The sequence below is a fragment of the Syzygium oleosum genome, unplaced genomic scaffold (assembly GCF_021117445.2).
Source record: "Syzygium oleosum isolate NSW1041296 unplaced genomic scaffold, Sole_v2.1 Sole_v2.33, whole genome shotgun sequence".
Lineage (NCBI taxonomy): Eukaryota > Viridiplantae > Streptophyta > Magnoliopsida > Myrtales > Myrtaceae > Syzygium > Syzygium oleosum.
The window spans coordinates 2,045,315-2,070,391 of NW_026607517.1; the positions used below are offsets into that span (position 1 = coordinate 2,045,315).

The 25,077-nt window shown below is 42.5% G+C and overlaps 4 protein-coding genes across 4 annotated transcripts; 1 reads left to right on the plus strand and 3 right to left on the minus strand.

Moving 5' to 3' along the window:
* Positions 1 to 727: 727 nt before the first annotated feature.
* Positions 728 to 3,473, minus strand: LOC115672743 (arabinosyltransferase RRA2-like). The gene is made up of 2 exons (XM_030594663.2): positions 2,906 to 3,473; positions 728 to 2,119 (listed from the first exon to the last, which is right to left on the minus strand). Exons 1-2 carry the CDS (start codon positions 3,086 to 3,088, stop codon positions 998 to 1,000), a joined length of 1,305 nt encoding a protein of 434 aa, XP_030450523.1. The 5' UTR covers positions 3,089 to 3,473; the 3' UTR covers positions 728 to 997.
* A 2,060-nt stretch (positions 3,474 to 5,533) lies between these two features.
* LOC115672887 (HVA22-like protein k) lies at positions 5,534 to 9,487 on the minus strand. Its single transcript, XM_030594872.2, has 8 exons — positions 9,333 to 9,487; positions 8,718 to 8,776; positions 8,413 to 8,510; positions 7,958 to 8,009; positions 7,214 to 7,277; positions 6,954 to 7,049; positions 6,223 to 6,295; positions 5,534 to 5,978 (listed from the first exon to the last, which is right to left on the minus strand). The coding sequence occupies exons 1-8, from the start codon at positions 9,348 to 9,350 to the stop codon at positions 5,869 to 5,871; spliced, it is 570 nt and encodes a 189-aa protein (XP_030450732.1). The 5' UTR covers positions 9,351 to 9,487; the 3' UTR covers positions 5,534 to 5,868.
* A 2,221-nt stretch (positions 9,488 to 11,708) lies between these two features.
* On the minus strand, positions 11,709 to 12,681 carry LOC115672817 (auxin-responsive protein SAUR67-like). The gene has a single exon (XM_030594771.2). It carries the CDS (start codon positions 12,262 to 12,264, stop codon positions 11,839 to 11,841), a length of 426 nt encoding a protein of 141 aa, XP_030450631.1. The 5' UTR covers positions 12,265 to 12,681; the 3' UTR covers positions 11,709 to 11,838.
* Positions 12,682 to 21,804: 9,123 nt separating this feature from the next.
* On the plus strand, positions 21,805 to 24,012 carry LOC115672756 (putative polyol transporter 1). The gene is made up of 3 exons (XM_030594684.2): positions 21,805 to 22,066; positions 22,177 to 22,523; positions 22,823 to 24,012. Exons 1-3 carry the CDS (start codon positions 21,904 to 21,906, stop codon positions 23,942 to 23,944), a joined length of 1,632 nt encoding a protein of 543 aa, XP_030450544.1. The 5' UTR covers positions 21,805 to 21,903; the 3' UTR covers positions 23,945 to 24,012.
* Positions 24,013 to 25,077: the final 1,065 nt, after the last annotated feature.

The window sequence follows — 25,077 nt, forward strand, 5'->3', positions numbered from 1 at the left end:
ACTTGTGAAGAACCCAATACTTAGCTCAGTACATACTGCGTAGTGTTGGAGGATATAATTTCAGAGAATAGGTGGGAGTGCTAGACCGTGATTATTATCATAGAAATTGGCTATCATTAGAACAGGTGATAGATTCAAGCATTAGTGTGACATGCCATCATTTCGAGGAACGGAGCAAGAAACGAACACCGATATCCCATTTTTTGAAATCTCTCTTCTTAATTCAAAGTCGTGTTATAACGCGAATCCCTCTGTTTCCGCTCTATTTCTAATGCAACATGCGAAATAAATGAGACATCATGTTCCGGTTCGAGAATGGAATGTTGCTCTTCAAGAGTAGAACAACCACTTCGGTTTGGAAAGGAAGGACCTCGCTCATAAGCATTCACATGCTCTACTTCACTTGAGCTAGGTATGAATGACCAGAGCAGGGCAACGTCCAAGAAAGAACAAGGCCATCAGAGAAGGAGCGGGGGCTCGGCGAAACTAAACAGACACAGTAGCGGCATTTTATCCCACCTTGTCATTTTTCAATTCTCTTCATCTCAATCAAACGATCTCCTGGGTAAAATTACTATAGAGTATGGACATCACAAAGTCTAGACTGAGGATGTGCAGACTACAACTACAGTTTGATTTACTACCAGAATAAAAGATTACACTCAGAAACAAAAGGAAAGGACTCCGGATCAGTAGATTTGACCCGAAAAGTTCACCCCATAGCTCATAGTGGAAAGTAGGCTTTTTATACAACCAGATGATTAGAAAACACACCCACAGATCCATACTACACAAAACAGCAGATCCTAAGCTACTTGAAGATACAGCCCGTGAAAAATTGTAATATTCTAACAGAAAAAAAAATGGAGGGAAACCAATGAGGCCAACAGGAAAAGTTTTCAGATCCAAATGGTATTCCGTCGATTCCCAACAAGTCAAGTTTCAGCTAAGAAGACAACGGGTGCTAAGAAGTATCTTTGAATACCAGAACGGCAATTTACCAACCTGAACCATCAGGGAAGGGTTTTAGAGCATCTTCTTTACCATTAACATAGTATTCGACAACCGCCTTCATGCGCGGGAGCTTGTCGGGATGGTAGTTTACATGAACAATCACGGGCTTAATTTTGCTGAGGGAGGCATCTTTCCTGACAGTTTTAAAGAGGACCTTACTATTCATAAAGAGATAAAAGTCCATCGTCCTCCTGGCAGCATGTAGACCATCATACCCATTATGTGAAGGAAAAAAGAGTTCCTCATTGAAAACCGCCTGGTCCCAGGCATTTTCCCGAGAAAGCCTAGCAGCTACACGATCAAGGAGCTCAATTGAAGGGATTGTTGGTCTGATATAAAAGAAACCAGAATTATAAACCCAGATGCGCATCGTATGAGCGTATCTGGCCCAACCCATTCCAGGCTCGTCAAAGACGTCATTGAACCCGTAAGCAGTCCTGTTGTCATGACCATCTGTCATGGACTCCACATCTGAATCCCGATAAAGATGGTCAAACGGGTTTTGCAAGTAGACTATGTCGACATCGGAGAGAAGAACACTATATCCCAACTGCAAAAATTCCCTCAAAATGCGGAATTTCAATCCTGAAACAGCATGATTCCCTCCTTTCCTTCCTATGGAGTCAACGCCTTCATCTGGATCTCTTTTGTAGACAGGCACACGGTTCGACTCACAGAACTTAGCAGTATCTTCATCCAGAGCAACAACCAAATAATTAAGTATACCCACTCTCTTTATGTTGGTGAACCAAACCTCCAACATTTCCTTCACATTTGAGTTGGCCAGGGCAACTACGAGCTCTCTATTAACTGCGACTTTCTCCAATATCTTTGCTAATCTTGGATTCACAGATTCATCAGGGACAACAGCGGGATTGGTTCTTGAACCCTTAACAGTACCAAATGGCCCAGCTTTCTGCTGTTTACCCAGCGCAAGAACTTGCTTCTGAGCCTGATCATTCCCCCGTTCAGCTAACTTAAGCTTTTCCATCAACTCCCTAACTTCCTTTTTCAGCTCAGCATTTTTCTGCGAAGCAGCCACATACTCCGACTTCAACATGTTCATTCGCTCGGATGATTCACAAGAGCTGGAAGAGGATCCTCCCTAGCAGGCAGACAACAAAAGAAATTGCTTATGGCATTTGCAGGATGATAACACGAAAAACAAGTTATTGCTCATCATTCCATCAAATTTATGAACTCCATTTCCATTCAAGGCTGATGTCTCACCCACAGCTCTCAGGCCCTCGTTCACATATTTCAATCTGATAACAAATGATGTAACATAACAAGGAACCATTTTGACCTATATGTCTGCAGAGCACATGAGAGAAATAACTAATGTAGCGAGAGGATGATGGGCAAGCATGTTGAAGCAGAACCCGTTTCCCATCAGATGAAAAACAAGCCCAGAATTTTTCATTTCTCGCTAGAAAGTCCATTTACTCTTCAGGTAAAAGCATCCCAAGTACACACTCAGTTTTTCTATGAAGTATACCTCGACTGATGTCTTAACTCCGGCAATCCTAACCTAAACCTCATGCAAAATCACAGTAACATCGGAGAACAGGAATCTTCAAACAATAAGTCTCAAATCAAAATCCAGATTGTAAAATTAGATAACATTAACGAACAGCGAGAAATTCACGTTTCTATAAAATGAGGGGCACAAAATGCAAGATCTCCACATTTTTGTTCTCCTAATCGTCCTGTCCTCACATTGCCATGACATCAAATAAAACAGTCACCTTCAACCTACCCTCACGATCTCCCAGGAAGTTACTCAACCTAAAGCAATTCAGAGCAACTAGACCATCGAAATTCGCAGAGATTGCAGTTCGGGGGAAAACAGAATATAAAGAAATTAAGCCAAGCTAAAAAAAGAAAGAACCTTAGAATCGGCTGTGACGAGGCGGCGAGGGCCGGCGACGGAGAAGAGCCCATCGGGGAACAAGAAAGCGAAGACGCAACCGATGGCGACGCCGACGGCAATGGCGGCGGCGATTCTTGATTTCCGGAACGGGTGGGAGGAGCCGCCGCTTCGCATCAAGGGCCCGTCTCTTCGACCACTCATCTCTCTCTCTCTCTCTCTCTCTCTCTCTCTCTCTCTCTCTCTCTCTCTCTCAACTGAATGCGAAAGCTCCGAAGCTGAGGGTGAGAGACGCGAGCGCAACGAAATTAGGGGGTCAGACGAGAGAGATGGGTGTGACCCAGTTCAAGAAAATGCACAACTACTGATTCAACCGGAGCATCACCGACCGGGTTCGAAGGGTTTAACGTCCGGATCATGCAAGAGGTCAGCCTTCTCTTCTATTCCCCGAGAGCGATCGAACATGGTCACTCGCCGAACGCTTCGGATGGGAAGAAAAGTCCAAAAGCGCCAGTTGCACCAATGAGAAGACTCACTTGGCCAAAAACAAAAACAAAAAAAAAAAGAGAAGAAAAGACTCGACTCGAGCTTGATCCTCTCTCTCTCTCTCCTCTGTCTTGCTTTCTTTATCTTATGCGTCCGCAGTTCGTGAAGTTAAATGGAGGAGGAGCAGGTGAGATGGCTATAAATGACAAAACTGACCCCCGATACACGCACCCCATGTCTGCTGCGGGAACTTCTTACATCAATTAGCTAGGCGCGAAAACTGGGGCCCCACAATTCGTACGGTGGAATCATTCAATCTTTCGCCGAACCAAGCGTGTAGACCAGATCACATCAAAGACCAGAAAATCCAAAAATCATTCAAAGTCTCTAAATTTATTCGAAGCGGACATGTTGAGATGAGATTTCATGAGTAGCTCCGGTGAAGTTCTGGTAAACTCTTTCAAGACCCATCTCCTTTTCATTCTCTACAACACCAGATCAGAAGTAGATAAAGTCCATTAGAGGATGAATACGTTATATGGTGACTGACAATTTCCCAGTCAATGGTGAACGAGTTGGCATCTGAAGCCAATGCTTTCCTTTGGGCCGATGAAAGTCAACGATCCGGAGATGAATTACTTTTGTCTAATGATGATGGGATCCGAATCGCAGGATGTCATGGGCCACGACCATGCACGAATCTGGCCTTAAAACAGCTGTTAAATTTCATCCCTTGCTTTTATCAGGGAAAAGAAAGAAAAAACTGCATGTCTCTGCTTTCCCGTTGAGAAACTAAACTGGACTGTTTGTCAAAGCTTTGCCAACTCGCAGAAGGGACTACCTCCTCGTTGGAACTTCAAAGATCCATGTTTTGGATCGTTGACCCTGAACATCGGATAGCTACTTGAAGAGCCAAAGCTGGATCAAGCAGTTTAGAGATGAACCTGCGTGGAAGTCGCAAATACGTGCAACATTCCCTTCACTATAGCGAACATCAATATTTACAAAGTGTGGACGATAATGCGTACGATATCCCGGAAGTGCTCATGAAGCTAAACTTCCTATGCCCAGATTATGTAGCCAAAGACCCTGATTCCCGACCTAAACCCACTAAATGTCCAGTGGACTAGATTAATCAAAGTTCAAGGGAGGCTAGAGAAAGTATCAATATAGGGTGAGAGCGCGAGAGTGAACTGTAGGATGGATGACAGACCATGAGATCGTGAGAACGCGAGAGTGAAAGAGGGAGGTGACAGCGTTGCGCTCTGGCGTGACACCGAGCAAGCGATGGAGGGTGAGACCAAGAACAATGGTCGGAGACAATGGAAACAAGGTGGGAGAGTGTGTCAAAAGGTTAGAGAGAGTATCAATTTAGGGTTTTGCCTCTACCCTCCCCAATGCAGCTTTACAGGAAGGGGAAAAAAAAAAACAAGGGTTCCATCAGTCCGTTTCCACACAAGAAACCGAGAACTGAACCGGCTATTGTTGGTTTCAAATTTATGAAACTAGAAATCGGACCGATTTTCGCAGGAACCATCCAAAATCGACTAGTCCGATCCAGTTCAATTCTCGAGTAAAAACGGACTGGTGCCTCACTCCTAAAGGGAGGAGGGCAGAGAGGAATTACGAGGAATAGGGTTTTGGCATTCAATTACTCTCACTAATTAGGACTTTTTAAATAATTTTCCCTAGATAAGTCCACGATTTGATCTCAATAGATTGATGCGACTTCGACATAACAAAATGTCCATGAAAGTCCAGAGATGTGAGAGGATGAATACTTCAACGGATGGTGACTACTAATTTCCATGTCCATGGAGACAAGCTGCCATCTAAACTCTCAAGAATAATTTCATTTAAGCCGAGGGAAGTCGATGACCGCAGATGTATTTCGTTTTATAATGATGATGGGATCAATCCAGGATGTCATGAGCAACGACCATGCACAAATCTGACTCTAAACAAATGTTATTTCATTGCTTGCTTTTACCAGGGTAAAGAGAAAACTGTATGTCTTCGCTTTCTCATTGAGAAGCAAAGCTCAACTGTTTTCCGAGCTTGCCATCTCCCAAAAGGCACCACTGTGTTGGAACTTCAATGATCCATGTTTTGGATCGTCGACGCTGAATATAGTGTAGCTATTTGAAGAGCCAAAAGAGAAGCTGGATCGAGCAGTTCAGAGATAAATTTCCGTGGAAGTTGCATTTACTTGCAGCATACCCTTCACAATAGCGAACATCGATATTTACGAAGTGTAGACGATACTCGATATGAAATCCTGAAAGTACTCATGACGCTAAACCTCCCGGATCCCAACCTAAACCCGCTAAATATCCACTAGACTCGATTAATCAAGCTCATATCCCAATTCAGAGCTGTCAACTTGCAATTACACAAGTAGGCCCTCTTCCTGGTTAACCTCTGTGAAATGTCAAACCCTAAAACTTCATGATATATACAGGCAAGCAAAGTAACCGTATATTACGGGCAAAGAAGCATCAATCGTCGTGTCCTGATTCTGACTCTTGATTTTGGTTTCCCGGACCCTCGATAGCAGCAATATTTTGCCCTTCTCGTGGATGAGCACTGTCGCTCAGAAGCCCGTTTGCTGATCCAAGCCACAAAAACGTAACCCGTATCAGACACCAGACAGGATAAACCAGCGTTAAGATACAAACCTTGTATAAATTTGAATGCTTTCAGATGACAAGCATATGAATAGCAAATAGTGTAAAACTCAGATAATGAAAATTGATAAATCTTTGGCACTGCATAGTTCTCATCAGCCCACGTCTAGGCTCATCACTAGTCACAGATAGAAATCCATAGTCCAAGTTGGCATAAGTAAAAACCTGATGCGTAAATCCCCATAACAAGTCTTCTTGCAAAGAGAAATTCTTCCTCGTGTGCACTCACGAATTTGTTCTGCAAGTGCAAATATCAATTAGAGCCGTGTATTTCGAATCACATGGTTATTCAAATATTTATCAAAGTCCATATTACAGAATGAGCCAGCAAAATGGAAACAGAGTTTTCACCAATTAACAATACGTATAAAGTTATCATCGACAAATTTCTCTAGTGGCAATTTCTGCTTTCAAAACCCATCAGCTGCAGTTTTAGAAGCTCAAGGGCGACACGCATTAGAAAATGGGCATGGTACGAGAGAAAAAATTTAACTTGAAGAGAACTGTTAATAGTTCTATCTTTGTGAGACAATGACAGGATAGCAATAGACTACTGTAAGACCACTGTAAAATATTAACAAAATGACTCTCAGCCTCCTAATTTTCTTCAATTTAGGATGTCTAAAGCATGAGACATACAGGAGCTTCGCGAGGATTCGGTTCACTGGTACAACCTCTACTTTCCCTCCGATAAACCCTTAACTCATGGGTCATACAGAACCTCAATAAGTATTAAGTGAGCACTAAGCACCCCCCTGCCACCCCGGTCATGCAGGCAGGGCAGCCCAATCCCCTAGCCCACCAATGGCATTAGGGATCAACTATGTAAGAGTCAGAGTTCCCAACCAAGCATATCCATATCCTGCCACACTGTCACTAAAAAGTATAATACTTACCAATTCACCATATATCAGTCCAACTATTTGATCCAGTCTTCTTTGATGCTTCAACAAGAAAGGACGTAGACAGTTCATGTACAAATGCCTGGCACCCTGATGAAAGCAAGAAGCACTCAAGTGGCTTAATTGACACATTACATATTTCAGTATAAATAATGGGAACTCTAATCAACCTTGTTTAAATCGGGTCACCATAAATGCTATTATCTTTTTAGACAAAAAAGTACATGTACAACGTATGGCTAGATATAACTTACATTGCCTGATGGACATTGTAACCAGACCAGAAATGCGAACTTCATGTAGTAGTAAGGTGGAAACCTAACAATAGCAACAATAGCTTTCTTAGATCTAAGTCATCCAACGGATAAGACCAAAAAGCAGATTCTTGCATTCAAAATAAAATAGTAACGCAACATTGAGCAAAAACAAGAATGTAAGAATGGGAACAAGTAAAAGGCAGTCTTGCTTGACCGCAGAAAGGACAATGCTAAAGGAAAGGTTAAAAAACAATGAACTTGGTCCATCCAGCATATTTCAAGGGTCAAAAGTAGGCCAGACTTCTGGACATCCTCATGACCCCATGTCATGGTTACGCCTGAAAGAACTTTCCATAGAGGCGAAAAATCTCAGAGAAGGCTTTCATGCTAGTAAGCTCTGGCGGTGCATGTTGACAAATAGGTTCACCATTTAGAATAAGCCCTTGACAGGGGAAAATCAATTGTTTGCACAAGGGATTACTGATAAACCTTAGAGAGCATGGAGGTAAAAAGAAAGTTTAGGTAAAAGATCTTTCTTTGACATAAACAGCAGTCAAACTTCGCTACATTTCCACATTTTGGACAACAATTAGGCAGTATATCATAATTAGTTTCAAACAAAATTCGAGAAAGGATATTCTTATATAAAAAAGGCCAACATTCTGCTGTGACCTCAACAAATAAACATAGAGTAAAAACCCAAAGAACCGGGAAAGACAATATTGGAGTTCAGTGACTCACCAGAAGAGAATTTTGTCTGCGAACACTTCTGCAACGCTAAAAGTTCCATAAGCTGCAATAGTCAACAGCTACTGTAAGATAGGACAAGGAGTGTGGGCATGCAATTCAGATTGTCAGCCTTTACAATGAAACCACAGTTCGTGGTGACTACTAGGTTAGATGGACAGTGTTCAAGCAATTAAATTCTCCACTTTGCATAGCCTCATGTTCATATTAGATATGCTGCTGAGACTAGCAGAACCACCTACCCACCCATCCTGCTCTTTACAACCACACTTGCAAAGTATCTCTACAACCACATAACACATAGTTCTTGGTAAAGATTTCCAATCAACCTTCTTCTAGAATGGAAAGCTAAATGACTAGGTGTGAAGGCCCCAAAACAACACCAATAAAATTCTAAAAGTTTTCACCTAAAAGCATTTGAAGGATGTAAAAACGGAAAAGGTGCCAACCTGCCCAATAAAGAAGCCATCTCTGCTGCTCATTCCGATCCCTCTCCTCAATGGCTTTGAATGTTGAGTAAACAGGGAACACGGTCCCCACAGAACAGCTGCTTGAGCAACATAATGATGTAGTGTTCGTGAGAGTGTATAGCAATTAATGAAGCATCCTAGTCACCCAGAGTAGAAGTGTAAACTAAAGGAGTTGAGTAAACCATCCAAATAGAACAGTTCCTCAGCACAAATCTCCACTCACACGATGACAACAGATGTAAGTGATCGCCGTGTTCAGGAAAACTATAAGAGCGAGCACTCACCATGCAGTCCGGATAACAACGTTGGAGGTAACTGGGCAGAGAAGCAAACGTAACCCGACCTGATTCAAGTAAAACGCGACCATCAACACAAACTCAATGCATCCTCCGCAGAGTCAAATGAACGCATTTCAAATTCCAATCGCCGAAGCACAACGGGGACAACTTCTTTCCGAACAAGGGATCCGCACGGGCAGGAGACATTAGGAATCGCGACAAAGCCATATTACTGAAATCACTACAGCATCGCAAGTAGCAGCGAAACACGTGACAAACGACCTTGTCTCCAATCCCGATCGCATCACGAAACCGTGACGGTTACTTCTAATGCAGGATGAACTCGGGGGAGACGCTTTGATAAAAACAGAACCACCACAGAATCTGATGAAAACTGGACTATAGACATCAGCACCGCGCTCAAAAGATGTAGACAATCGCTGAATGCACGAACTTTAGGGGAGATTGCAAACTAGCATCCCGTTCGCAATCTCCATTCGCATCAAACGTCGATTTCAAAGGAATCGGAACAATTTCTTCAGGCTAAAATCCGTTATCGTCCACGGGCGATCCACCCAACAGCAAAATCAAACGACTTTACGAACGAGAAAGACTGCTAACCTCGCCTGCGAGAGCCATTGAAACCAGAGCAAACGCTGCGAATTCACCAGACACTGGTACGAGGAAGGAGGAGCGAGAAAGCGAGAGAGCGATGACCGAAATCTCACTGAATATATTTTTCCAAATACGAGTGAGTGAAAAATCGGGAAATCCATGTCGAGTCGTCAACGCAAGAGGGCTCTCGATTCGCCGGATGAAGTACGACATGGGCTTTGTGGGCCGGGAGAGATCATGAGGTAGGCCTTATTGGGCCGTAAGAGATGTTGGGCTTTTTTATTTCTTCAAAAAAATTTGGGCCATGTAAGACGTCATAATAATTCTACTGTAAAATGTTCAAATTTTTCATTTAAAACAATGGGAAAATATCACCAAAAACCTTAAATTATGTCACTTGTGATAAATTTACCCTAAACTTTTTTTTGTGACACGAAAAATCTCAAACTATGCCACTTGTGACAAATTTACCATAAACTTGTTTTTATGACACGGAAAATCCCAAACTATGCCACCTGTGACACATTTACCCCACAATACTTTGGCTTATAGGCATTTTCGTCTTTTTCCTATTTCTTTTTTTTTTTTTCCTTTTTTTTCTCTCTTCCCTCCGCCAGCCATGGCGGAGGGAAGCCGGCGAGGGCAGCCCTCGCCTGAGTCGGGCGAAGTCACCCTCATCGGCTTCCCTCTGCCATGGCCGGGGAGGGAAGAGAGAAGAAAAGAAAAAAAAAAGAGGAAAAAAAACATAAAAAGGAAAAAGACGAAAAATGTCCATGATCAAAGTATCGTGGTGTAAATGTATCACAAGTGGCATAGTTTGGGGTTTTTCGTGTCACAAAAACAGTTCAGGGTAAATTTGTCACAAGTGGTATAGTTTTGAGTTTTTCGTGTCACAAAAAAAAATTCAGGGTAAATTTGTCACAAGTGGCATAATTTGAGGATTTTGGTGGTATTTTTCGTAAAACAATTGACTGTTAAAATACATGGAACCGTTGCATATTTTTGTAATCGAGTACCTAACATTTTCTTCTTGTTCTACGAAATACTTCAATTTTTCAAATGTGGATGAACGTGAGGACTCCGTTAAAATCGAATGCGAAAAATGTCGACGTGGACATTAACACCGTTACATTATTATGAACTGTCCACGTAGGTGTCCAATGCACGTAAATAGCTAATTGGAGATGAACTGGCTTTTGCTAAATACGCGAGTCATGTCACAAAATCGTGCTTAACCTTTGCTTAATAAGCAAGTCGCGCCAGCAAAATCACATGACATCACACTCTATCTGATGAAGGCCCCATATAGAGCCAAAATCCAAAACCCGAGATACTTGATTGAATGAGAAAAAATTGGCTACTTAACTAATAGGATGTATTAAGTTCAAACACCTGTGGTATCATTATGCATGTACTCTTACTCGACTCATGCCCTAGGGCCACAAGGACCCATTTCTTATCCGCTGATTGCAAGAATGTTGGTTGCACTAGGGGCGACGTCGACCCATTGGATTAGCAGCCTCTCCGGATCTTCCGGTGAATAATTATCATCTCTTTTTCTCAAATCTTGCAACTGGTAACGCACAAATCTTATCCATCCGTATCAATGACAGCATCCATCTCCTAAAGCATGGATTCACGAAGTGCTACGTCAAAATCATGAACGTGCGTTCAAGAAGCCATTATTCCAACTCGAAATCACATCCCAAGCCCGCAGAGCTACGCCCGCGAACTTTGGCTGTGTTTGTTTGTGTTCGAGCGTCGTAAGGAATGAGGGATGATGCTTGATTAGCAAAAAGCAACTTACCCACCAACCCTTTTAACTAAATTTTTGTGTATGAGCTACTAGAAATTAGTACGAGCCGTACTCACTAGCTAACTACATTCATAAGCTACACCAAATAAGTATGCGCTCGAAATTTTGTAATCCAAAACGTTGTATTATTGCCCTTGTGTCTGAAAAAGCATCTTGCAAGATGCTCCTAGTTTTTTATATCTAGTGATCCTAGGGTGCTCGTATTATTGTACCAGTAGGTATGCCTATATGTATTTCCCTTGGCTCCGCCTTTATAAGGATAACATTCGCAATAAGTTGAAATGAAATCGGTGTTTTAGAAATCTCTTTTAAGTATACTATTCTCCCATGACTTTCTAAACACTTTTCTTCTTTCTCGAGATGTCATTGGAAATTTGGAGTCAAATATATTATAGCTGATTGGATCCATGATTTGAATTTTTTTCACTGAAACTTGGCTTGTTAGATGCTAGTATCTATCAGGATAAAATTGGCGGGTCAAAGTTCACAGAATAGTCGGTCCTATTGACATAGGAGTTGACTGGGATCCAATGGCCTCCACTCAACAAAGAAAAGTAAGCTAATCGTAGGAGTGAACAATCTGTCTTCATTAAAATCTAACAACGAATGAGGAACTGCAATTTTCATGCAATTCTCTCAACTGTGTACATCCTAAAAGCCTCAAAAGAAGAGAGGCAAAAACAAAAATACGAAGGTTCAATGACTACAGATAAGCAATTGTTGTCCAGTGTGATTCTGCTGGAGAGGGTAAGATAGTGAGCATGTGTTGGATGTAATAGACATAAGGAGAGCCTTCTCGATTTCCGCATTGGCATGCTGCTGGATCATTGAAACTGCATAGTCCATGAACATGGCGTCGCACGGCAAAGTGATCGGTCCATTGCTTGGCAACCCAAACTCTTCCTCGGATAATCTGAACAGCTCACGGATGACACAGTTGTTCAAGAACCTTATTGGAAACACGAACCGCTTTCGGTCAATTGAGTAGACGACGAAATGTCCTCTATGAGCTAGCACTTCCTCGTCTCCTTCAACTTGTGGAAATGAGATCCTTTTCCTTCTCATGGCAGCCACTCTCTGCCATTTTCTCGCAATCTTGACCAAGTCCTTTGGGCTGATCATTTTCCCCGTATTGGAATGCGGATGAAGAAATAGGAGATTGTTTTTTCTAAACCTGAGGGCTTTGAAATGCCAAAGTTGTGTTGAGTTGAAGACAATGGACTAATTGGGGTCTGTTAAATAGTGGTGCATCAGGAGGACACTGCATTAATGGGAGTCCCCCGGTGATGGTGCAGAGCCGCGTGAATTGGGTATGAAGGAGAATGTTAAGGTGGTGGCGATATCAGTTTCGGTTGGGCTGTCAGTTCATCTCCCGGCAAGTACATCTCCGCTGCTTGAGATAATTGTAGCACCATGTACTGCAACAACATACAAATGATGAAATTGAGTTACAGAGTCGTTTTATTCACATGAAATGTTCTTTGCTAGGAAGACAGTTTGGTGGTTTGTGAGTGCATGCCTCGGCAAGTTTTCGGCATGTGCAATGCATTCCTGCTGGTCCCAAGATGTCTAAAGCTCAACCAAACAAGTCCTAGACTATGTGGCTCACACTTGCCGAGTCTGATGGTTGTTTCTAGATCTTGGCATCACTCGATGCAATATCTGAAGGGCTCAGATTGTCGAAGCTTTCGTTTGTCATGTGCCATTGGTAGTCCACGTAAGAGCGTAATGCAGGGTCTTCAGGTTCTAAAAATGTCAAAGGAATGACATTGCACATATACTAATAAAAGAAACACAGTGACCTTTATAAAAATCGAAGCACCACTTTATATCTTACATGCAGAAAAAGGAAAACAATTTAGACTATTTGTCCCCTTAATGGATGGTTTCTTTCTTCCTTCTTTGTTTTTCAATAGGCCTAAACAAGTGTGGATATACACCTTTGCTTGTGTCATTGGTTCAATTACATCAGTTCATACTGCCATCTAGTTCGTCTTTTTGGCAACCCGACAGAAGGTAGGAAGACCCAACATATCAACTAATTATGTGCTTGAAATTTCTGAATTTTCTGGGACCAGCAGAATTGCTTGCCAATGAGACCGGAAATTTCTGATAAACTATTCAATGTCTGTCGTTATTGTAATACAAGAACCGGCAAGAATGGACAGTGGACCCTGTGACCTTCAGCAATTTGTGGTTGATCTTGTGATTCATGGAGAGAATGTGGTTAATCGAGCTAACAACCAAATTGATCTGGACCCTACTGTGCATTTAAACTCGCACAATAGCAAAAGAATCCTTCTCTTCTGTTATGCAATCTTGTACTCGTGAGCCCCACAGAACCAAAATCTCAACACTCAGTGAAATTATTTCTCAACATGACCACATGGGTTTGCTAACCATGTGACTTCACATTGGAAAGAGATGCATTGAATGCCAATTCGTTAGCTCTCTCAGTCTAAAACTTGGGAAAGGCCAATACTTTTTGCACAAGCAGAAATAGCACTCCAATTCAACAAAAAGCAAGTTCGCTCTTCCATCAAGAATTACTTGGAGTTGAGCATAATGATAAGCACAAAGAAGCTAATTCAAATGGCAAGGAAGTGGCAGAAGATGGCCACAATTGGAAGAAGAAGGATTTCGTTTCATCGGACGAACAGCAAGTCAGCTTCAACAAATGAAAATAGATCATCCGTTGCTCAGAAGGGTCACTTCGTTGTCTATACAACAGATGAGAGACGCTTCATGATCCCCCTCTCGTTTCTCAGCAACGACATAGTGAAGGGGCTGTTCAGGGTATTGGAAGAAGAGTTTGGGATTCCATGTGATGGTCCAATCATGCTTCCAATTGATGCACTATCTATGGATTACATACTTACATTAATTAGAAGAGGCTTGGCTAAGGACCAAGATAATGCTTTGCTTATGTCATTCAACAGACAAAGCTGCTTATCATCCTTAGCTTTCAATCAAGCATTAGAAAACCCAGAAATGCTAGTTTGTAGCTGACAGATATAAAACATACCAGTGCTTAGTAGATGAATGAAAATAGTTTTGCCACAATATACGTGCTATTTCAATTCATTTCTATTTGGCTTAGATCATCATAGCATTTTGTGATAGCTGGTTTTGACTCAGATCATCATGTCTTGCACTAAGGATCCGTGGAACCAAAAAATAATATATCAACCTGCTAAGTAGACATGGTAGACTTTGAGGTATCCAATCAAACCATTACTGTTATCATTCAAATGTTTCGACTTAGTGTGCTCAAGTTTGGATCAGTCTAGTCAGCTTGGTTGCCAGCTTGAAGGCCCATAAATCCTCAGCAAACGGTTCAAGATTAAATCAACCCCAATGGCGACACTTGAAGCTTTGTGTTGCTTAATTTATATAAACATATATGTTATACTCACCAACTTGGAGTCCTGGTTAAGGATCTTGAAACGTTTGCATATTATACATCGGTGATTGATTGTCACTAACCACTGTTAAAGCATGATCTGCTGCTCTTTCCATTACCGTTACATGCTGATAAAGGAAATTAGTGCAGATGATACTACGATTCTACAGGGGGGGGAGTGACAGGATAGAAACCGTTCAAGTGATAAAAAAGTCTACAGCAATGGCCTGAAATGGACTTTTTACACCAACTGCTTCAACAAATTAACATGCTAATTGCTAAGTGTAGACAGATTAGCTTGGGACCTCCCACCTAAATGTTGGTGGTGACTTGATATCCCACTGGGTCCTGTAGAATGCAGTCCCTGCAGATGTTGTGGTTGCAGATATCTCTTCCAACTTTCTTTATGAACCACAGATGCTCAGAGGGGACTAGTTTGGGGCTTTGAGCCACATATATGTTGCTTGTTTGGCAGCCTGTGTGTTCCACCTAGAACAACAGTTCATGTCTTGCACATGCCTAAGAAGTATGACGTGGGCTTTGTGGGCCCTGAAGTAAGACGTGGGCTTTGTGGGCCGTAAGAGGCATTCGGCTTTTCTTTTCTTTTCTTTTTTTTAAATTGTTGGGCCATGTAAGAGGTCTTCGGTTTGCTATTTCCACTGTTGCAATGGCGGACCCAGAAATTCAGGTTCTAGGGTAATCGAGATTTTTAAGAATGCAAAATGGGTGTACAGATTTTTTCATGGCACTTGTTCAGTTATAATAAATCTACTTCAGAAAGGTAAAATTTTCCATTTGAGAAAAGTGACTTCCTCCAATGGCACTTCACTAATGCTCAAAATCCTTCGTATGGTGTACTTCTACTTCTGGGATAACAACACTGCAATCGCAAGTACTTGGGATCGTGATTTGTTTGGTAATCGACTACTTAACCTTTTTTTGGTTCTATCAAATGCCTCACATTTGTGTGAATGTGAGGCTTCCTTTAAAATCATAGATGAAAAGTGCCAATATAAATACTAACGCCATTAAATAGCCATTAACCATTCCTATTGGTGTCCAACGTTGCCTCTAGTGATGATGTCAATAGAGATACATTGACAGCTAAAATCATACAAGCAACCCCCTCCCACCCCCCCGGGATTTCTCACACACACGCCATCATTTAACACATAAACGGAAATGACACTTTTTATTAGATAAGTAAGTCATATCACCCAAATTGTGCTGAACTTCAACCGAGTAAGTGAGTCACGCCAGCAAATTACATAATATGACAATTTATTCAATGGAGGCCCCACATTAAGCCAAATTTTAAAAATCGAGGTACTGAATTGAATAAAAATGTAAGCACTCATTTGTGAAACGGGCAAAATTAAGTTTAGACACTTGCGATATCATTTCCTCTCTACTCAGCAGCCCTTCCTAATCGTCTGGTGAACAATGGCAACCTCAATTTCTCAAACCTTGTGAATCGACGCACTTGACATTCTTGACCAAATGCATGCACATGGTCATCTTATCCATCCACATCAATCGCACCATCCGTTTCCAAAACTGTGACTTATGAAATGATACAACAAAATCTCGAATGTGCATTGTAGTTGTAAGTATATCCCCGTAAACATCAATTGCGATTCTACTCGAAAGCACATTGCGAAAAAAGCACTCTTTTGTTCTTCGAGGCTAGTCTTAGGGTGTGAATAATAACCATTCCGTTCTACAAATCAATTTCTGGCCAGAAATAGATTTTTCTATTTCTATTCCATGGACAATTTTCTTTGCCAAAATACGCGTTTGATAATACACAAAATTTCTATTTCAGAAATAGAAATTCGTTTGATAACTACACAAAATTTTTCCTTCCTAGCAACTAGTGGGCAGACGGCGGGAGGCGGCCGGCGTCGGGTGGCAGCGGATGGCGGAGGACGATGGGCGGCGGGAGGCGGCTAGAGATGGCAAACAGCAACTGGTGTTGAGCGGCGATGGAGGATGGCAGACGGTAGCCGGCGGCGAAGGACGGTGGTGAGAGGGTGGGAGGCGGCGGAGGACGGCAAACGGCAGCCAACGACCGAGGACAGTGGTGGGAGGCAGCCGACGTCGAGCGGCGGCAGAGGACAGTAGACGGCGGTCGGTGGAGGACGGTAGGAGGGGGCCGGCTGGCGGCGGCGAACGGCGGTGGACAACGGCAGCCAATGGTGGGAGGCAAACGGCATCGGGCAGTGGCAGAAGGCGGCAGGCGGTAGGTGGCGATGGACAGCCGCCGGCAGACGGCTGTGGGAGGCGGCCACCGGCGGAGAACAACAGCAGATGACAATGGAAAACGGTGGCAAGAGGCAACCGATGGCGATGGCAATGGTGGGTGGGCGGTCGGCTAGTAACGAGAGCGAGCGATAAGAAGAGTTTTTATTTTTTATTTCTATTATAGAAATAGAAAAGTAGATTTTTTTTAATTATGATTTATGTTCCAAACCTATTTCTGGAGTAGAAATTTGTTTCAAAAATAGAAAAATGAAATTGTGTTATGCTCCAAATCTGTTATCAGGAACAGAAAAATAAAAAAATAGAGAAACAAAATGGTTATAATGAGCACCCCTAGTGATTGTCAATTTGATGGACCAGTGTTTCATGGGATATACGCCGGCCAAATTCATCCCTAGGACCAACACAAACCTTATGCTACTGTTCATACGTTAGGACCACACCAAAGACATGCGCAGCTCTTTTGACAAAAGAACGATAGGTACCCACGATTTCAAAGCCATGATCAACACCGACACGCATCCTCTTCTTCACCAAACGATGAAGGCAACGAACGGACGTCATCAATCCACGACACGTGCTTGGACTGTAAGCTCCTCAATAAGACCGCAATCCCACACGTGAAGCTACGCCCACGAACTTTGGGTCCCACACGTGAAGCAAGCAGCCCTTTTTTGGTTGGAAACCTCCCCAATGAGACCGCAATCGCCATGCTCTACTTGAGTCGAAACTCCTCATCTTCAAGCGCACGTCAAGCTTACGCCCACGAACTTTGGGTCCGTGTTTGTTTTTGTTGGGGTCGAATCAGCTCTTCTTAGTGGTATGCGTGTCGCAAGGTATGTGGATGTTTGCTTGATTCGCAAAAAGCAACTTACCCACCAATCCTTTAAATGAAGTTTTTGCGTGTATGAACTGCTGGAAATTAGTATGTACCGTACTCGCTAGCTATCCCTAATCTTGAGAAAAAAAGGATTACTAATGCAAAACCCCTAATTTGGCAATAATATGCGGATTAGCCGCCCTATGATCCATTTTATACGTGATGACTATACATCATTCTTTTGTAAATCCGACTCACCATGACGTCCATATGCATCGGTGAGACTTATATATATAGACACATACAATACTCGTTAGTTCTTCCACTTTTGAAGTTGATTATGCCTGTATGCCAACGCAAGTATGTTTGAGCTAAGATTTTCTCTATAAAGAAAATTTGCTTGCTTTCCTAAGTCTTTTGGATTAGTTTGAATGCATCGTTTAGAAAATAAAACCGTCATGAATTTGATAAGCACCATAAAAGTGCACTGCTTGTATTTGCACGTCATACAAATTATAAGATATATTGTGCGTTCGGTGATATCCAGTTTCATACTAATACATCGTCGGACCACTAATGTCTTTCCAAAATACAAGAATGCGAAAAATACATCACCCGATGATGCATGTACATTTGTTTCGTCTTTTGGCTTGTCAATACCTTGCCATATTTGTTAACTAATCCTCGTGGAAAGTTCCTCTTACTCGAAAGTAGTGGTCCTAGTCAAGATTTGCGCGGATTTAAGTTGTCATTTGATGGCATTTCTAGCGACTTGCTTGTCCGTGTCAAACAAGTTTGTGTGTACGTACGCGCGCATTCGACTTATTACATACTCTTATATGCCAGATTAGTTATAAACCGGTAAGATAACTTAAAAATACTATATGTAAGCTAAAAAAGCTTCATCGGAAGGATATGCATGTCAATCGTTTCATCTTTGTGAATGGCCAAAAAAAAAATTTCTTTCCATCTACCAATTGGCAAAATTTGACATCCTTTTTAACTTAAACATAATGCAGAAAAGGGAGACATTTTTCCCTAGAATTTTTTTGGGTCAAGAATGAATTGATTCTCATTTTCTGTTGGTGAATTAAATTGCATAAATCTAAACCCCACGATGCTAAGGTACGTATAGCAAAATATTACTTTATTTTCCTCTCTTTTTTATAATCCAGAGACATGTGCTAAGCACATAAGGTCACTGGAGTCACCGTATGTATAGCCATAACCTTTTTTGTATCGAGAGGACACTTGTATATTCCTAGAGGTATTATGGGAAATGTATATTGTATTATAAAGAATTCTTGTAATTAAGGAGGTAGATGGTAGATGAGGAGATTAGATCTCCATAAGTATACATAAATAGGTGTCTTTCCTTAATTGTATCATCCAAGCAATTAAGTAATAAAAGCATCCTCAAGAGCTTCTCTCTATAAGCATTTTCTCTCTCTAAAGTTACAATCCTTGAGCTTGTGTGCTAGAGCAAGTAAAGCTTACTTAAGCCAAATTAGGCAAATCAAGGTCGAAATGCCACATGGTTCAACCCGTAAGACAAAGATATAGAGACTTGACTATTTAGAGGCTCGTGAAAATACACAAGGACCCTCTTGTGAATGTATAAAAACATTTTATCACTATGAATAATCTACACATGAAACCCTAATCGTGGAAATAATCAAGGACGGATGAAAACAAAAAAAAAAGGAAAAAAAATTGAAAGACGATTATTTGTTAGGTAAGGCATAATTACGTGGTTATCAAAGGAGGTTTCCTGGAAACTGGGTGTCGAATATTCAAACTTCTAAGTTGCGTTGCGTGTGGGTCAAATCTCGGACTATAGGGTTAAGTGGTAGGACTATGCTGCACTCTCTTAGTCAATCTTTTGACTACCTAGAGTCAAGAAGAGAGCCACACAAATTATCTGGTTATATAATAATGAAAATTTCTTTTTCTTGGTATGGGTTGGAATTTTGAAGTCTGTGCTTGGCCGGCATTACGTGTCGCAACTCTAGAGAGCTCATTTTGTCATCTAATTTTTAATTAGATATTCTCTCTTTGAACCATTTTGCCGATCCTTTCGAACAACTTTGAAAATAAAAGCAAACAAGAATCGAATTGGATATATCCCTCGGAGGCTACTACTCTAACACAAGAAAAGTCCAAAGGTCCTAGTAAGGGAGGGAATAAATTACAGATTTCGACAAATGATAGGAAGGTGATTCACATCACTTCTAATCTAGTCAATCACGTTAATCCGCATGTAATCAGGATTTGTCTAATTTAGTCAATCACATATGCGGTCCAGCTAATTTTGGTCGAAAATTGCTAACTTGGACCAGCCACCGCCGTTGCTGAAGTAGACATTTTTAAATAATATTTTAATAATTTTTTGAATTTTATTTTACTTTTTTCTTTTCTTTCTCTTTCGTTTTTTTTTCTTCCCTTCTTCCTCTAGCCGATTCTCGGACCTGAATGATCGACCAAAGGCGGGGGTGAGCCTTGTCCTTGCCAGATATAGCGAGGGCAAACCTCGCCTAACCACTGGCGAGGCAAAGCTGGACCTCGCCAGCCTAGCGATGGCAAGCCTTGTCCACCCCCGGCAAGGCTCAACCTTTATGTTGTTGGGCGAGGACGGGCCTTGCTTAGCCACTGGTGAGGCTGACCTCACCCAGCAACGGCAAGGTCAAGCCTCGCTCTCACCAATGGCTGACGAGCCTCGCTCTCGTCAGTGGCGAGCGAGGCCTCTTGCCGGTCGCTGAGATTCAACAATCAACTAGAGGAAGAAAGGAAAAAAAGAAAAAGATAGAAAGAAAAAAAGAAATTCGAAAAATTATTAAATTTTATTTAAAATGTTCACGTTAGCGCCGATCGCACCACGTATGATGGCCGGCGTCCATTTTAGTGATTTCCGTAGAGTGAATTGACATCAATATAAAAGGTTTAGGATTTAATTAATAAAAAAAAATTATGATTGAATTGGTAAAATTTTAATAAGTTGAACCTTTTTTTGGGTAATTCTCCCGCAAAGTAATAGAGCGTGGTGGGGATTTCAATGATTTGTGCCGTGACTTTAACCCTACATCGCCTAGTACCGTGGAGAAAAATCCACCAACATGGAGACAAATGATCACCATGAGAACCAAACACAAAACGTCAAGAAACCGAAGGACGACAATAATGGAGGCTGTGTAAACGCAGGAATCCCGGTGCTCGCGGACATGGCAAGAGCTAAAGGTCAGAGATTAGGGTTTGCAAGATCAGCACGCCATTGTTGACCCAAGAACAACTTTAATGGTTTTTCGAACAGTTTTTTCTGAATATTCAAATTTCCACTTCTGGTCAACGCCGTAAGAAACATTTCGAAAGGGCATTGCTCGAAGGATAGTGATTGATTTTTGGCGTCATCGACCGACGAGATCATGTGGAGACTTTCAGGCCAGAGTGTGGTTTGGCTCTTTGCCTGGCGTATTCTGCAAGCGCATACCCCACGTGCATGACTTTATAGGACGACAAAGTTGCAAGATAATATAATTTATGTATATTTTATAATAAGAATACATTACCCTATTTAGTATTTATAATATGTATAAGATTCTAAAGTCACATTAAATTATAATATTAGTTATAATCAATCGAGATTATACCCACAATCAGGGAAAATAATGCACGATATTCTAATCATCTTCCAATTATGTTCAACACATCCTACAGCAAAAGATAATTTTCTTTCATTTTACACGATTATTGTAATGAACGATACAACTTTGCTATTTTTTGTGTAAACGGAAAGTCAAGATATACGTGATAAAATGAAAAGTGTTTTGTCTCGATACATCGTACTAACAATGGACACATTTCGGTCGTTCCTACCTGCCACCTTGTTACTATAGAAACGTTTGTTTTGCCAATAGTTTTGATGATAAAAAGAATTTCATGAGCAACATATGCAATTCAAACACTATCCTTACATCCCGGTGCAATGATTGCCGCTACTACTTCTAAAGTATGTTAGCGTCAATTTACTTCACGAGGAACAAGCGAAAATCTCCCACGCTAATTCATTTGGAAATCCAATGGTTCTAGTATTGTCAACGAGTCAACGTTCTGTCTTTATTGGATAGAGTAGACGCATGCATCCTAGTCATCTCTGAAAAATCAAACATCGGTGATTCTTATATATGTAAAGCAGGTATGCTCTCCTTTTCGCATCTTCTTGTCCACTTGATTCTCTCTCTCTCACTCTCTGATTGAAGCTTTGGAATAGGGAGAGAGAACGATGGCCGAGCAGAAGGCTATGGCGGATCCTAACTTGAACGTCGTCCCACCCGGGAAGTCACCAGTCGAAGATGTCGAGGCTCCGAAGAAACGCCCGCCCCGGAACAAGTACGCCTTCGCCTGCGCAATCCTCGCTTCCATGACTTCCATCTTACTGGGATACGGTGAGCATCTAATCTCTTTAATCTTTCGGTTCGACTAATCTCGGCTCTTTATTCTTTTCATAATTTGACAAGCTTATTTGTTGTAAATGGATGGTGTGTGCGCGTTTCAGACATTGGTGTGATGAGTGGTGCGGCTATATACATCAAGAAAGAACTCCACCTCAACGATGTGGAGGTCGAAGTCCTCGTCGGTATCATCAACCTCTACTCCCTCCTCGGCTCGGCCGTCGCCGGCAGGACCTCCGACTGGGTGGGCCGCCGCTACACCATGGTCATCGCCGGCGCCATCTTCTTCGTCGGCGCCATCCTCATGGGTTTTGCCACTAGTTATGCTTTCCTCATGTTTGGACGCTTCGTTGCCGGTATTGGCGTCGGGTACGCCCTCATGATCGCTCCTGTCTACACCGCTGAAGTCTCGCCGGCATCAGCTCGCGGCTTCCTTACCTCGTTCCCGGAGGTAATTTTTCTTCGCAGTATATAATTCTTGAACATTTACGTTTTGCTTCCTTACAGAACTTGAAATCAAACATATATTTGGATAAGTTGGTCATTTTCTAATCGACACTGCTCTTGATTTCCTAGTATTGTTCCTTTTTTAGGCTAATTGAGCTATGAAATGTAACGAACGAATGTATAAATTAACAACAAACACCTCAATCATACAAACTAAGAACATGTTTCACTAGGTTATACCATTTTTTGTTACATTCATGGCCTATGCCCGATTAATCCATTAACTAATGCACTCTCTTGTAGGTGTTCATCAACTCGGGGGTGTTGCTCGGTTACGTCTCCAATTACGCTTTCTCCAAGCTCCCCACCAACCTTGGATGGCGGTTCATGCTTGGCATCGGGGTCATACCCTCCGTCCTCCTCGCCCTCGGCGTCCTCGCCATGCCCGAGTCCCCCCGCTGGCTTGTCATGCAGGGCCGACTTGGAGACGCCAAGCGCGTCCTTCAGCGCACCTCCGACTCCTCCGAGGAGGCCGACCTCCGCCTCGCCGAGATCAAGGCCGCTGCCGGCATCCCAGACACCTGCAACGACGACGTCGTCATCGTCACCCGTCAGAAAAGCCACGGCGAGGGAGTGTGGCGGGAGCTCCTTCTCCACCCGACCCCTGCTGTCCGCCACGTGCTGATTGCCGCGGTCGGGATCCACTTCTTCCAACAGGCCTCGGGGATTGACGCAGTCGTCCTCTACAGCCCGCACATATTCGATAAGGCCGGCGTGAAGTCATCGGACCACAAGCTGCTCGCGACGATCGCCGTCGGGTTTTGCAAGACGATCTTCATCCTCGTCTCCACGTTTTTCCTCGACCGGGTCGGACGGCGCCCGCTGCTCCTCGCCAGTGTGGCGGGGATGATACTCTCCCTCACGATCCTCGGATGCGGTCTCACGATCATCGACCACTCAAGCGAGAAGCTGATGTGGGCCATCGGATTGTGCATCGCCATGACGCTGACCTTTGTGGCATCATTCTCGATGGGGCTGGGCCCCATCGCGTGGGTTTACAGCTCAGAGATATTTCCACTGAGGTTGCGTGCGCAGGGCGCGAGCATAGGGGTCGGGGTGAACCGGGCCACGAGCGGGCTCATAACGATGACCTTCCTATCACTCTCGAAGGGGATCACAATCGGAGGCGCCTTCTTCCTGTACGCAGCGGTGGCTGCCGTCGCTTGGGCGTTCTTCTTCACGGTGCTGCCGGAGACACAGGGGCGGACCCTCGAGGATATGCAAGGGCTTTTCGGTAGCTTGACGGGGTGGAGGTCCGTGGCGAGAAAGCTGAAGATGGAAGTTGTTGAGGATGGTAAGAGCGACGGTGGTAAAGGTTACGTTCAATTAGCGACCAACGGGCATACTGACCTTAAGCAGATATAAAAACCAAAGTAGCCCTGTAGTCGTACATCGATCTCATGCTACTATCTTTTTTTCCCCTTTTTTTTGGGGTATAAACAAGAGTAATGTGTCCCTTACCAAAAAAAAAACAAGAGTAATGTGTAGAGTTGTGAAATTGGATTGTGATGAATTACTGGAAACGTACTGAATTTCTCCAATTGTAACGGTGATGGAGGGAGAAAAAAGAAGAAGATGAAGTAAACGTCCTCTTTGAAAAGTGCTTGGTTTCATTCCCCCCTGGTATTGTCTTTCGTAATGGCAAACATATTATCATTGAGGGTGATATCTTTTGTCCTTCGAGCTTGAGTGGCCAATTTCTAATACGGATTGTCGTGGAATAGTACTCCTTTTGGACTCTTGTGTTTCTTTTATGTATGGAAGCGACAAAGCTAAAGCAAACTAATAATGCTTTTTGTGGCCTGGGTCGCGCCGTGAAGGATGGACCACGAGTGAATGATTGGTTTCAGTTTGATGTCCCTCATGAGATCGACCCGAGAGAGCTTCTCCATTTCCATGGTTCTAACTTCATCTCACCCATTATTTTATCTCCGACCAATCCAGCTCTAACCCCTTCTTCTATCTTAACAAAAATAACTTTTGGGTGATACTAATTGAAATAAATTCTGAGTTACTTTAAATAATGATGCTAGATCTACTACCGAATCAAATAAGCCGAGCCATGTATCCATAATTTGTTCTTTTTCATGTGATTTATTATCCGTGCTTACTTCAACCCGACATGCGTTCTCTTTGTTCGAGGATATAGCTCATCTCACCTATCCATGGGGAAAACGAGATTAAATTTGGTTAATTAATCTTAGAACGATACAATGAAGTGTTTAAGGACCCGGCAACTTCCATTGAGCCTAAATGGGCCCAAGTGGGTCGTTCTCTTCTCTTCCATCACCAAAATGTTAGCGCACGACAGCTTTTGAAATGTGGATATCCACCATAAATTTATCCTCGTAATGTTCCCATCAAGAGGGAAGTGAGAGAAGTGATGGGACACATGGAGCAAGATTGAAGAATGTGATGCACTACTTAGGAAAAAGGATTGTTATCAACTCATGCATTACACATGCCTTGTTTGAATTTCATGGTTCACATGCTATATC

Coding starts and splice junctions, on each gene's coding strand:
- LOC115672756 (XM_030594684.2), top strand. CDS start 21,904: ATGGCCGAGCAGAAGGCTATGGCGGATCCTAACTTGAACGTCGTCCCA. Junction 22,067..22,176: donor TTCCATCTTACTGGGATACG/GTGAGCATCTAA, acceptor TGCGCGTTTCAG/ACATTGGTGTGATGAGTGGT. Junction 22,524..22,822: donor TCCTTACCTCGTTCCCGGAG/GTAATTTTTCTT, acceptor ACTCTCTTGTAG/GTGTTCATCAACTCGGGGGT.
- LOC115672887 (XM_030594872.2), bottom strand. Junction 8,511..8,717: donor GTTGTTATCCGGACTGCATG/GTGAGTGCTCGC, acceptor TTGCTCAAGCAG/CTGTTCTGTGGGGACCGTGT. Junction 7,050..7,213: donor TACAATGTCCATCAGGCAAT/GTAAGTTATATC, acceptor TGCTTTCATCAG/GGTGCCAGGCATTTGTACAT.
- LOC115672743 (XM_030594663.2), bottom strand. CDS start 3,088: ATGAGTGGTCGAAGAGACGGGCCCTTGATGCGAAGCGGCGGCTCCTCC. Junction 2,120..2,905: donor TCGTCACAGCCGATTCTAAG/GTTCTTTCTTTT, acceptor TCTGCCTGCTAG/GGAGGATCCTCTTCCAGCTC.
- LOC115672817 (XM_030594771.2), bottom strand. CDS start 12,264: ATGATCAGCCCAAAGGACTTGGTCAAGATTGCGAGAAAATGGCAGAGA.